Source organism: Phyllostomus hastatus, unplaced genomic scaffold (genome assembly GCF_019186645.2).
Source record: "Phyllostomus hastatus isolate PE091 unplaced genomic scaffold, TTU_PhHast_1.1 phas_scaffold_78, whole genome shotgun sequence".
Classification (NCBI taxonomy): domain Eukaryota; kingdom Metazoa; phylum Chordata; class Mammalia; order Chiroptera; family Phyllostomidae; genus Phyllostomus; species Phyllostomus hastatus.
In genome coordinates, this window is record NW_025334041.1 from 7460583 (window position 1) to 7474233 (window position 13651).

At 52.8% G+C, this 13651-nt stretch overlaps 1 protein-coding gene across 3 annotated transcripts in view; it reads right to left on the reverse strand.

Annotated features, from left to right (window-relative positions):
- The window catches only part of BMPER (BMP binding endothelial regulator), a 214440-nt gene that overhangs the window by 97011 nt on the left and 103778 nt on the right, over positions 1-13651 (reverse strand). For all 3 annotated transcript variants that reach the window (XM_045828881.1, XM_045828880.1, XM_045828882.1), the window contains exons 7-8: positions 5681-5780; positions 1196-1305 (exon numbers count right to left, since the gene is read on the reverse strand). In XM_045828881.1, coding sequence (XP_045684837.1) covers positions 1196-1305; positions 5681-5780 — 210 coding nt within the window. The remainder of the gene's footprint in view (positions 1-1195; positions 1306-5680; positions 5781-13651) is intronic.

Below are 13651 nucleotides of genomic sequence, written 5' to 3' on the forward strand. Positions count from 1 at the left end.
GTGGTGTTGATTACACTTCTTCTGAGTCCTGGGACGTGTTTCCTAACCAGCCCTCATGGAACCCATGAGACCCAACGCACTGGGAGCAGAACGAACCCCCGCCCCTGGGAGGCCTGGCCTCCCTGCAATCGAGAGAACTAGGAAGGGGGTGGGTTTTATGGAAAGCTCAGTATCCCCAAGAGGAAGCTATAACTTGTGAAATTCCTGGAGAGGAAGAGAAGTCCCGAGGATGGAGGCCAAGGCCAACAGAAGAAGTGGCGATAAGCTTAGCACAGGGAAACACAAACCACGAAGAGAGGAGGGAGCTGCAGGAACGTGTCCTTGGGCTCAGGAATGGCTCGGGGCTCAGGGTTCAATGCCAGGGAACACACAGGGCAGCCCTTCCACGGCCACCCCCGTGAAGGAGCACACGCCGCCCAACGCAGCATGCCTCAGACACTCAGGACCCTCTGAGATCCAATCACGGCTGCTGACTCAGAGCCGACACGGAGCAGAGCTGCTCTCTTTCCCTCTCGCGCTCTTTGGCTATTACAAACAAAACCACCACCATCAGCACCGAAATCTATTACTCTCCACTCATGTCGCACAGATGTTTGGGTTAACCCACTGAGGAATGATCTTCAAGTCCTCCGTATAAATGATTCTCCTCTTGGTTCCAAAAACAAATCACCGCATAAGCACAGTCTAGAAATGTGTGTGGCGTGCCCCTTTAAAACTTGGGAGTGGTGGAATTCTTTCTCCACCAGTCATTAGGCTTCTGGTTGCCTTCTGAGAAAAGTGAGCAGTGCCTCAAGTAACCAGTGATACGGTGAACAAAACACAAATACTCTCTTCCCAAACTACCAGGTTTATCTTGTGATGTGCTGTGAATCCATGCCTTTCTTCCCCCCTGGCTGTGATTAAAGCTGTTCTTACTGCCAGGCGTGTCAGAGAATTCATTGCGGATAACTAGATCCAGAGAGCACCACCACGTGCGTCCGTCTGAGTTCAGCTGGTGCCTCAGACGGCCCCTCGGAGCTTGGTTCTCAGCACCGGGCGCCAGTGTGCTATTCCTGGGAAGACGGCAGTGAGTTGTCATCTGGGTCCCACGTGTGAACCTCCCCGTGACCTCAAGTGAGGCTACGATGTTGACACTAAAGCCCCAGATGCTTTTGCTGTTGGACTGCAGCCCCCCCGCCCCCCAGAACCCCCGTACCCTGCAGGTGCACGCAGTGCAGTTATCGTAGAGAAATGAGGATCCGTTGTCGTAAACGTCACTGCGAAAGAGGCAGCTTCCAAAGGGGAGATCGAACACTTTCCTCTGACCTAGACGGAAGCAATGCAGAACGTAAGCAAGGCAGAAGCCAAGATGGTCCCGCTGTGTCATCAGCAATTGCAACACAGGGCAGTTAAACATTCTCACGAGACCAGGGCAATCTGATGCACAGAAACAGAGCCGTGGCTCAGATGTTCCCAGTGGATATCCTCACGAGTCATTAGCTTAGAGAGTTTTCGTTACAAAGAGTTTGATTGCACACTGTAAGCTCGACAGATATTATATAGGGTCCGGCACAAATAAAGCCCCCTTTTATGAGCTGAAAATCTATACCAAATCTTTTATTACAAAATCATAAGCATGTAATTCTGTACCATAACGATGACACTCTCAAGCACACCAAACGACATCTGAGGTGAAATGGACAAATTGCTGTCCATCTCATGGGAGACATTCACATACCCTACCACCAGTACCCAGTGGTGCGACTTCTGTCGGACCCTTTATGTCCACCCAGGGGACCAAGAGGAGAGAGACACAGACCTGCCCTCGCGGGGCGCACAGTCTGCCGGGGAAACACACACACGACACGTGATTCCAGTGCAAACGTACGGTGCGTTCTGGGGGGAAGGCAGCCTGGGAGCTGTGGGGACGGGGAGAACAGAGAAGGCTTCTCAGAGGCTGTGATGCCTGAGCTGCAAAGAGGAAAGCCATCCAGGAAGTGAGGACTGGAAGGAAGGAGGCACGGGGAGTCAAGATGTCCCACGAGGGACAAGATGAGCAAAAAGGAGGACTGATAACAGAGCCTCACAGTCGAGGAGGCTCCAAGTCCGCCGGCAGAGAGGGTGAGGCGAACCCGCGGGGCGCGCGAGGGCGTGCCCAGCCTGGCGCGGGCGCCGCATCTCCGTGAACTCGGCTCGGTTTGCCTTTTCCCCGCAATGTATCCACATGTGCTTCGTGTATTTTGTGAAGTGTATTTTACAAAAAGGATTTATACATCCTTTTTGGCAAAAGGCATGATATACAGTTAAGCTTTTTTTTTTTTCTCCGCCAGTCAAAATACTGGTTCTGAGGAGCTTTTTCCCCTCTTAAAATAAATAGCCCCTGCCTGCTACTCTGACTACAATGACACTACTCAATCTTGTTGCATGGATGGGTGGGGGTGGTGGGTGGATGGATGGGTGCATCAGTAGATCACTGAACAAAAAGAGTCTTCAGCAAGTTTCTCCTCTAGCCCCCCAAACAAGTGTAACCAGTGGCTTCACTTATCCTCAGTAAAATGTAAAATTCACCTACAAATGCCTTAGCACAGAGCCTGGCACTCATGAAGCACCACGGAAAGTGGCCAGTGATATGCGTTGTCATGGTCAGTGGTGGTACAAGTCAAACAGGACCCTGGGCGACGCCACTGTGAAAGTGGCGCTGGGGGCCCCGTGTACACAGACCTCTGCCCGGGCTCCTCATGGAAAAGGAGGAAGGAGAGGGCGGGGACGTTGTGATGCAAGAGACAGAGGTGCGCCGTGTGAACGAATTTTTGGTGGAGGAAAATTGTAACAGCAAAGCAGTGTCCACCCAGCCCGAAGTCTAAATTAGTCTAAGATTTCAGCATCTAGATAGTATCCTAGTGTTTTTTATTTCTTCGTTGCTGTTGTTTGTGTGTGGGGGGTGGGGAGTGTTTCTTTTTACTCACAGAGAACATAAAATCTTACCTTAATCCCAAAGGCATCATGGCCCAAAGGAAGACAAAACAATCAAGAGAGGGGTTCAGAGACTCCGTGTGCAGCCTGGCTTGAGCCATTTCCATGGGGGCTTAGCCCAACCGAAAACAGGTCTCATGTGGGGGAATTGTGATTTTCGAGTTCCCTAAGACCTCTGCTCCTTTTGCAGCCTGTCTTATGATTGACCACAAAGGGACAGGAAAACCTGTGTCCAATACGACGGCCCCTGCTCAGATGACAAACTTCTGAGCTGACTCAGCATACCCACGGTACTGGCTGAAAAGCATTAATCAACCCTGCTTATCTTCAAGGCCAGGCCCCTGAAGCCACGTCCCCTGTGGTGACTTTCCTGCTGAGACAGAACACGGCTCCCACCACGACCCACAGCGCGCCGGTTTCCACCATGAGGGACTGGCCAGTTCTAGTCCAGGGGTGCAGGTGCACATTGACGATCCAAGGGGCACACACATCCGTGGGAACATCTTTAGTCAGACATGTCTACACAAGTCCCCTTTGTCCTTCTTCTTATTTCATATTTACTTAAACCATATATATCTGAGTGTGAGCAGGTAGCAGAGAGGCAAACTCAGTGAGATGAGGAGTTGGCAGTAGAATCCCCCAAAGAGGAGAAACTGCCTGAGGTGCAAGATACCGTCACTGGCCAGTTTGGTTGTAGAAAGACAGACTTCAGGGTGTGGCTGTGACAGGCTGGGAATGAGCAAAATCAATCGGCAGGATGAGGCGGGACTGGGAAGAACGAACTATGGAAGAAAGGACAGAGGATTCGAGAAAAGGGTGTGGACCGGAACTGGGGACCGGCACCCAGAGAGCAGAGACCAACAGTAAAATGCTCGTAAAGGCAAAAATGGCCGAGGGCTTTTAAAAACAAAGGAAGCTTAATGTTCCGTTTTACATGTTCTCTGGGCTTCTATGTGGAGTAGTCACCCTCGGTGACTGTCAACCCCCAGGAAAATCTGCCACACAGGGCCTGACTCAACAGCACGATAAGATGCGAAAAGGCGGGATAAGAGTAACCCTAAAAAGACAAAATTGAGAAGGAAGAGGAAGAGGAGGAGGAAGTAGAGGAGGAACCGGGGCATACGGAGAAGGGAAAAGGGAAAGAAGGGAACGAAGAAATGGCAGAAGCAGGAACACAAAGCCAGCGGCGACTTGGGAAAATACGAGCCCCTCAAGGATCCCTGGAGACTCTGCTGGGGTTGCTGGGTGCTCGGCTGTATTCAGATGGTGGCTCAGGCTACTTTTATTTGAATCTTAAATAGTCCCTACCTCCTCTAACTCAAGAGGCGAAGGGTCACACGGAAGAAGCTGACCTACGGATTATAAACCACAGTCAAAACGTCTCCTGCTCCAGAGACCCCCGGTCGTGGACTGCCTCCTTGCAGTTGGTGGCGTGCACGCCGCCTTCCTCGTCACCAGGGGGCTGGGCTGCAGCACATGAAAGCACCGGCTGAGGAGTCACAGAGACCTGTGTCCCGGTGTCAGCCCGTCACGCCTGGGCTGCGCCACCTTCCAGAGATCTGCTTCCCTCACGGGACAGTAGAACTAATAATGGCACCTGCATTACACATGGGAACTGTATAATATATTTAGTACCTATATATTGGGTTGGCCAGAAAGTTCATCTAGTTTTTTTCTGGAAGATGAGAGGCACATGTTTCGTTTTCACCAATAACTTTGTTGGTTTGGATATTTTGAGTCTGTCGCCGGTCTCCCACGTGATATAACATTGATTGTTCTCAATTAATGTCTCAGTTTGATCGCTATTAACTTCAATTGGTCTACCTGACCGTGGAGCTTTCTTTGTCCACGAGAATCTCTGGCATGAAACTTTGCAAACCACTTTTGACACATTCGATCAGTCACAGCCCCTTCCCCATACCCTGCATAAATCTTTTTTTCTGCATTTCAGTTGCATTTTTACCTTTCACAAAGTAATAAAGCATAATATGCCCCCAAATATTATGTTTTCTTCCATCTCAAATATGAAAATGGCTACACAAAAATTTGCCTGTTTTGCTAAGTTTTTTTTTAAATGCACACTGATATGACAGCTGTCACAATAGAATCTAACAACATTGTTTTGAATGAAGTTCAAGATAACCGAGCACTACTAGAGCCAGCTGATGGAAAAAACCAAATGCACTTTTTGGCCAACCCAATATCACAGCTTTTTAAGATTAACTGAGAAGAAGCACTTAAAATATTTCACATGGAGCTTAGGATCTAGTAAATACGCAATAAGAAAGAGCTAGCACCTCCTTTTCTGGCTGTTACCCCCTGCTCCCTTCCAGACTCTTGTTTTCGGCACGTGATGCTTTTGCCTCTGAAAGTAACACTGGTCCATATTCCTCTGTGTGTTCACTTCACAGGCCTTGAAAATCTGTTCCGACTTATCATCACATGCCCGATTAGAGATAGTGTCTTGGACACTGTCCTCCCTCCAGAGGGCATTTATCGCCCCAGGCTGTCTGGGGGACCAGGTTCACGGACACAAGGGAGGAAGAGAGGAGAAGCCTCCGTGGAGGTCTCGGAATGGAGACAGCCCCTGCGCTCGCCTCACGCTCGTGTGCTTGCCATGAACACAGGACAACCAGAGGACCCCAAGACAAACGTGTGGAAGAACACACTCAGCAGAAAACTCCGAGGACACATGACGTCGTTCTTTGACCGTGCGACTGGCACTCACCCAAGCATTTGGGGCAGCACTGTCCTGGGGGGACGTGGCTGAGGTGCCGAGGACAGGAGAGAATGGGACAGACTTCTCGCACGCACCGTGTCCTGCCTCCCTGAAGAAAAGAGAGAGAGGTACGTAAGTACATTTGGCAAAGTCAAGTGCATGGAGATGGGATGATCAAGGTGTCTGGACCGAACCGGGGCCTTCCCTGACACTAAGTCCCTGGGGCGACTGCTGAGACCCATGGGATTTCCCCCAAGCCTCCTTCTGTCTTCCATAGCGACTGTCCCAGCAAAAAGGCTGCCCTTTAGGAGACGATGACAGCATCTCCGCTCACACCAGCCACCGCCTCACGTCTGTCCTTCTGAAGGCGAGCCAACCGTCTCAGTGTGTCTGAGAGTTGACGCTTGCAGGGCTCCAGCTGGGGACGTGTCAGGCAAACCAGGACAAGCTGGCCTCCCCGCCCAACCCCCGAGCAAGCCAAGGAGCCCTTCAGATCTTGCTGAGACTTTGCTCCTCTTCCGTGCCCCCATCTCTCCGTGGGTCCCGCACGCATCTCCCGCCAGGAAGGCCCCCTGTCTGCCACAGCTTAGAGGTGCTGCTTAGAGGTGAGGCTGGGATGGCGGGGAGCCACCAATCTGCTCGAAACAAGTACAGGGACAGCCGGTGTTCGGAAGAACAGTGTCACTGAATTTACCAAGCTAACCTAATCGTTTTCCACTCACTAAGTAGAAGGTACGTGACGACTGATACAGAAAAGACTGGCAGAGCCTCCGTGTGCCCCGGGAGAAGTCTAGAGCCTTCCAATATTGCCCCTGCCCCCCCGCCCCCGTGATCCCTCCAGCACCCGTCACCGCGGACACCCGTTCCTCCCTCCCAGAGCGCAAAGACACAGTGTGCTGATACGACGCCCCTCCCCTGCCCTCAGAGACACCTGCTTTTCAAGCCTCGGCAACCTGTAACTAAACCTTCGGAAAGTGAATACAGGGATTAAAAAACAAAACAAAACTGCTTTCCAGTCCATTTCCAGCCAACACCTTCGCAAGCCTAATGTGGAAACTGTCCTGTGCAAATGAATTGCTATCAAATTTGTGAACAATTCCAATGGACTGGCTTTTCTGGGACTGGAGGGAGAAACCGACTTAAGAGACCCCCAGGTATCCATTGTCTTGGGCTGATGATCTCTAACCCGAGAGGCCTCGGGAGAGGAGGAACTCGCCTGGAGAGCCCTGGGCGTGCCAAGGAAAAGACCCCACCCCCACCCCAGGCTGTCCCCACACCTTCCGCCACAACACCAGGCGTCAGCCGGCAGGTCACCGAGCACACGGCCGTCTCCCGGTGTTTCCGCCTTCTCTACCCGTCCTCGCCGTTTTCATCATTACGGTTTATTTTTTTGGTGGGGATGGATGAAAAGGGTAGGGCACATTCTGTGTTTTTAAATATTTATGATTCTGAAACCACTCTAGTGCTGGATTCTTCCCCAAACCAATAAAGAACACGTGAAAAATACCGCAAAAAGCTCTTCTGTTGTTTTTACATTATTTCCAGGTCAGCAAGAATCACTCAAAAGCTCCGAAGGATCCCTGGCTGGTCCCTGGAGGCTGCTCACTCACCTCTGCACAGTCCCGAAGCCCCGCCTCTCCCCAGACCCCAGAGGCGCAGCGGGGCACGGAGGCCGGACTCGGAGGTCTGCCCCGGCACACACAGACGCCGCGGAAGCCAAATCTGGAGGGAGCACACGGGCTGCCCTTAGCTTTTTGTTTTGAAGAAGTCTACCTGCAGACGAGGCCCTAAACTCTGGAACCCCATAGGCCACACAAGATTACTTCTGTGTGAGCTTCTCTTAGGCGCACAGAGAACACATTCTATTCATCCATATCCTCTGTTCTTGTTGGATCGGCAACTATTTTTTCACGCATGTTTTAAAACTAAAACAATGTTCAAATGTTGCATAATTGCATTGGAGTGAACTCGCCCACGCTTGGGAAAGCTGGCAACAGATGATGTGGACGCCGGTCACTTTCCTTACAATAAGGTCAAAGAGCGGATTTCGCATCCATTATACAACGGCAGTTTGTGTTTCCCTAGAGGCCGTCGAGGTAACTTGAACTCCGATCTGGGTTTGCCGGTTCGGTCAAGTTTTATTTTGTTTGGGCTGCCGCGCTGGGGCACAGCCCCGGTCCCCAGGCCGCATTCCAGCGAATGCCTGCAAAGACGGCCCAGGCCTTTCGGGCTCGCAACCTGCTTCTAGGATTTCAGCTCCGCAGGGACTCTGGTCAGACTATAAGCTGTGGCTCCACTGTAAGCAAAACAAGTTAAAGGAGCAGAAGTAAACACGACTGTTTCTAAAAACGTACTCAGCCCTGCTGTACCTGCACTGGCTTGGCTGGGCTTTGGAGCGGGGCTTCCCTGCCTCACCTGTCTTCCCCTCATTCATCCCGGCAGGTTCCGCCTGCCCACGACTCCTTTCCAGCAGCCATCCATCCATCCATCCCTTCATCCATCATTTCATTATTCAATCAAATATGTCAGGCCAGTCATACTCTGGGATACGGCACTGAGTGTAACGTACAAGAATCGCTCTGTACGGAGCCTGCGGCCCCGGAGACCACGCCCCCCCGTGCTAAGGCAGAGGATGACTTACTGCTGCACTCAGGATCGGGTGCAACCTGCATAGGCTCCAAGTCGCTGGCTAACATCTAGTTCCTGTCTGTCCTAACCCAGAGCATGACCCTTCCCAGACGCCCTTGCAGTGAGGGTTGGCCCTCTGAGTCAGTTCTGACCAGTCGGAGGTGGATGAAAATGATACACTGTGTTTGTGGACGTCGCCCACAAGTCTTCCATGCACAATGCTCCACTCTCTCGCTCCTGAGTGGATAACCAGCTGAATGGAGGGGGCATTGAGAGCTTCGAGAAAATGAGGAAAGCCTGCTTTCCTGAGTCACTGTATGGAAATCTGCCCACTCGACACCTACTGTGAAATGAGCAAGGAAAATCACTGCTGCATTAAAACACTCAGAACTACTAGTTCTCTATGACCAGTGAGCCCGCTCTGTCAAGATACCCACAACCTTCTCTCCAGTCTCCTTCCTTGCCAGGCTCCTCATGTCTCTCTTCATCGCCCTCAAGCACATCCTACAATGTCCACCTTTCTTATACACACCTCTCCCCCCCCCGCCCCCACCACTGACCCCTGCGGAGACCCTGCTTCATTCAAGGTGTGTCTCAAGCGCCTTCTCACCTGTGACACCTGCTAGATGTGTCCACGCCCCGTAACCTCGTCCTCCTCCCCATCTCTCTCTCCTTTTTTCGTCTGGACTCCTGTATTTTTGACACATCCATACGTTTTAACCCTGCAAGGCGACACTGGTTTGGCCTTCAAGCTAGACTACTGTTGGGCCAGGGACCCGTCCTTGGAGCGGGGCCCAGCATCCTTCAGGAGAGCAATGGGCTCCAGGAACGTTTCAGTGAAAGTTCACTGCACGGAAGGCCGAGCTGCCCCTGCGAGGAGCTCCAGGACGCAGCTCCTTCTTTCTCCAGACGCCTCCAACTGCAGGGCGCTGCCGCGAATGTGGGGTCGGGGCTGTCGGCCTCCACTTCCTTCCGTATTAACTTGAGTTCTGCACATTTTAGGTAATAATCAAATGTTTCTTGGTGCCGAGACTTCCAAAACGAACTCTTAACTTCAACTTGTAAAGCTGATCGTGTTCCTGGGATCCCGTGTATTTTGGTAAGTGTTTGAAAATTTCTCAACAGTTAAAACACACAGGGACCAGTGACTACAGCTGACCCTTGGACAATTCAGGGGCTAGAGGGGCCAACCTCCCACCACGCTGAACATCTTTGTGTAACTATTGCATTCTCTCATCTGGTCAGCAACAGACACAGGGATGCCAGGAACTTGCAAAGCACAGTTGAGTTATGACTTTCACCATTTGTGTTTTTCTGGTAAGGCAAGTTTGCTCTTTAGAAGTGGTCATTTGTTCTAATTGCTTCTCTGAACGCTTCTCCAAAAGGAGCTGTTTTACCAGAAAGACTTGAAACTTGTCCCAAATCTCTCTTCTGCCCCCCGATTTTGGTTTTCGCTGATTCAGTCAAGAGCACAAGGCTTTGTGTCAAAGTTTACCCCCGAGTAGCCGTGGTTGCAAAATAAAAATCTGTCTTCCTGAGCATGGTGACGAGTGCAAGCTGATAAACCCACAGCCGTGTGCCTGCAGGATGCGTCTCCACCCCTGAGGACTGCGGAGACTTGGGGGGGGGTGGCAGGGGCAGGAGAGCGCCCTGCAGCATGTGACAGGGCGACAGGGTGCTCCTGCCTTGACCCAGACGCAGAACCGGGCACCTCCACCGGAGGCAAGCAGCAGAGCAGTGCCCTGCCGACCAGCTCCAGCCAACCAGCTACACTGGAGCATATTCTAGGGAGACTTTCCCCTGCAATGTTCAGTTCTTTAAAGAGAACGGAGTTCTCCGTTTCCAGATGAAGGGGAAAACAAAGGTCAGGGACACTGCGGGGGCTGGCACGGGGGAGACACACATCCTGACTGCCAGGGTTCGTGTGTGACCCGGAAGTCTTACCTCCTGACTCAACACAGTGGCGCAAAGCTGATTTGCGAGCAGAGCACCCACTCTGAATTGCAAATCGGGTCCAAAGCGTCACACACCGATGAGCAGACGCCCTTAGTCATACCCCTCTGTGGCCTGGATCTGTACTGCAGTGAAGTTTCAGAGCCTGACAGTTTTCCAGAGCAGAACAGGAAGTCGAGCTGAGGAGGGGCAGCAGGCAAGCTCCCCAGCCAACAGAAGAGCAGGAGATTGGACACGGGGAGAGACGACACCCCAAGTGGCCGTGGGTAATGTGCACACTCAGAGAGAGAGAGAAGGTATATATACAGACACACACACTGCACTGGCATGCATGTCTATATCGCCGTGGTGGAGTAATAATTGTGCGTGTGTGAGAGACTCACGCACTGGCCTGGGGCTTTGCAGCTGTCGCACGACTAACACTTGGGGGTCAGGTCAGAGTTTGCTCCGGGGGCTGCGCTGTGCGTGGCAGGGTGTGTGGCGGAGTCCCTGGCCTCCGTCCGCTAGATGCCAGTGTCACTCTGCACTCCCTGGCTGTGACAAACAGATGCCTCCAGACACTGCCGAGTGCCCCGGGGGACAAACCACTCCCCGTGGACAGCCACTGCACGAGGCCAAAGTGTCCTCCACTGCAGACCAGGAACCTGCATTTTTAAAAAACATTTTATTTATTTATTCTTAGAGATGGGGGAGGGAGAAAGAGAGGAAGAGGAACATCAGTGTTCGAGAAAGTACGCCAGTTGCCTCTCCCATGCCCCCAACTGGGGACCTGGCCCACAGCCCAGGCGTGAGCCCTGGCTGGGAATGGAACCAGCGACCTTTTGGTCAGCAGGCTGGCGCTCAGTCCCCTCAGCCACACCGGCCGGGGCAGAACCTGCATTTCTAATAATGCACCCAGGTGATTGAGACGCTGCTGCCTGAGGCACCATCTTTTGCAAAACGCAAAATAAACCTCAACTTTGGTTTCACCCAGAGTCAAGGACATGCCAGGAAAGCTTGACCAGATGCCCTGTTTCGTCCCATCCGAGTTCAAGCAAACAATACCTGTGGGAAGTACGCACAGGGCTGACAAAAACAAACACCCTTTTGTCCTCCACTGCCTGTTCCCAGAACCATGACCCGCTGCTCTGTCTTCAGAATCAAGCCGGAAACAAATCCCCTTTCTTTTTTTTCCCCCATCAATTAATGTTTCCAAGTCCAACTGTTGTTGTTAATGTCACTGTTTTGGTTTCCTATTGCTGCTGCAGCAGTTGCCACACAGCCTAGTGGCCGGAAACCACGAGCATTTCTTATCTCCCGGCTCTGGAGGTCGGAAGCCTGCCATCCATCACGGGGCTGGAACCGAGGTGTCAGCAGGGCCGCCGCATCCCTCCTGCAGGCTCCAGGGGAGAACCCATCTCCTGGCCTTTTCCAGCCCTGCGAGGCTGCCTGCATTCCCTGGCTCGGGGCCCCTCTCCCCACCATCAAAGCCAGCGGGGTAGCGTCTTCAACCGTCTCCCTGCTCCGACTCTGGCCCTCCGCCCTGCCATCGTGTTTCCTGGGATGGCGACCTCCCTGCCTCCCTTTCACGAGGGCTCTTATAACAGAGCTTATCCCCATAATCCAGGCTAATCCCCCATCTCAAAACCCTTAACTGAATCACATCTGCAGAGTCCCCTTTGCCATATAAAGTAACAGCCACAGATTTGGGGGGTTAGGAGGTGGACATCTCCAGGGTCAAGGAGTACATTACTCTGCCTAGCACAATTACTATTCAGGAGATGATATTTCATTCCTCTCTGAGTCCCAGATGTAATATTTCAGGCCAGAAGCTACCGCAACACGCTGGCCCAACCTGTTCCACCCGCCGGTCCCTCACTGACGAAGCTGGCTGTTCCCATGTGTTTCTTCAGAAAGGAAAGAGTTGAGAATCTCCGTTTAACTCCTGGTGCTACGGCTGCTGCGCTGAACGAGTTGTTGCTGCTGCTCGCAACGCTCCCCTCCAGTTCCTGCATCGCAGCTTGCAGAAGGTGACGTTCAAAGCAGACCGCCTGAGTTTCCCATCTGCGTCTCCTGGTCAGAGGCAAAACTGCAGGTGCTTGTGGGCAGCTTCAGGGGCAACGTTTTGGGTGTTCACGGAGCAGAAAAACCTCCCTGTTTGCCCACAGGCCTCGTTAATGGCACGGCGCCAGCCCTGCCGGTGAGCAGCGCACCCCCCCCCCCGCCCCGAGGTGCAGTTCCCACCGAGCTGCCCGACTTGGCCAGTCGCCCTCGGGCCCTTGCCAGCCAGCCCCGTGGGGACGTCCGTGTGTTCTGACGGCCGGACAGATGGCCCCCAAAGTTGGACTGTGTTCATCCTCTTCAGACACACTTGCAGAAGACGGTAGGAGAGCATCTGCACTGACCTCGGCAGGGGTCTGCGTGGCCCGGGAGGGAGACCTTCCCCTGCTGACCGCGGAGCTCCAGGCCAGCTGCCTGCCTGGGCGGGCCCGGCTACGGAGAGTCCAAGTGCACACAGAGGGAGAGCCAAAGGGCGCCATGTTGGTGAACTACGTATCAGGTTCATAGAATTGACAGGTGATATACTGGAGTTTACTATCGCTTTACCATACCACTTTAAAAAGGGGGGGTCAGTATTGTGTTTGCTTACACCCCATTGTTAAAGGGAACATTTGTCTTCTTTGAGTCCTTGTTCTTCGTTCTTTCTTGCCACTTAGCCGAATGTCAGGTTTTTGTGTTTTTCTTCATGCTTTTGCTTTAAAAAAGAAAATTTAGAAAATCTTCCCTTTCCCCAAACCTAGCTTTCCACACGGGCAGAAACACGGATCACTGGTGAGACGGGGATTCCGTCGGAGGCGAATTCCCAGCTGGTCCTGGGTCTCTGCAAACCTTTCCTTCCCTTCTTGTCCAGCTGAGAGGCGGGAAGAGGAGAGTATGCCACCGGCTCAGATCTAGCACTGGTGCAAGATCTCCACGCCAGTGCCCTGGGCACGGAGGGCAGAGGCGAGCCTTGGCAACGACCAGAGCGGATTGCCAGCCCTGGACTGTTCGGTGAGCAGGTGCTGAGGGACAGCGGGGACGTGAGTGACCTGCCCCGAGGAACACGACCGTTCTCCCAGGGCCCCCTGCGCAGAGAGGCGGGGCTGGCGGACAGGCCCCCGAGAATCCGGCCGGCCCTGCCCGGCTAGTGGGCCTGGGGGCTCCGTCTCGGAAACGATCAATAAATAAGCAGAGAAATCCCTAACAGAACACCCTCCTAATAGTTCAGATTCCGGGAGACCACCCCGGTAGGGCATTTCTCAACTGCCACCCGAAAGAAAGGGCCAAAGGAAGGGGACGAGCCCCTTTCCTGCTCTTGCTGTTTTTATCCAAGTTCGGCTTTCATCATCACGGACGGAGTCAAAGCTGTTACAAGCCCAC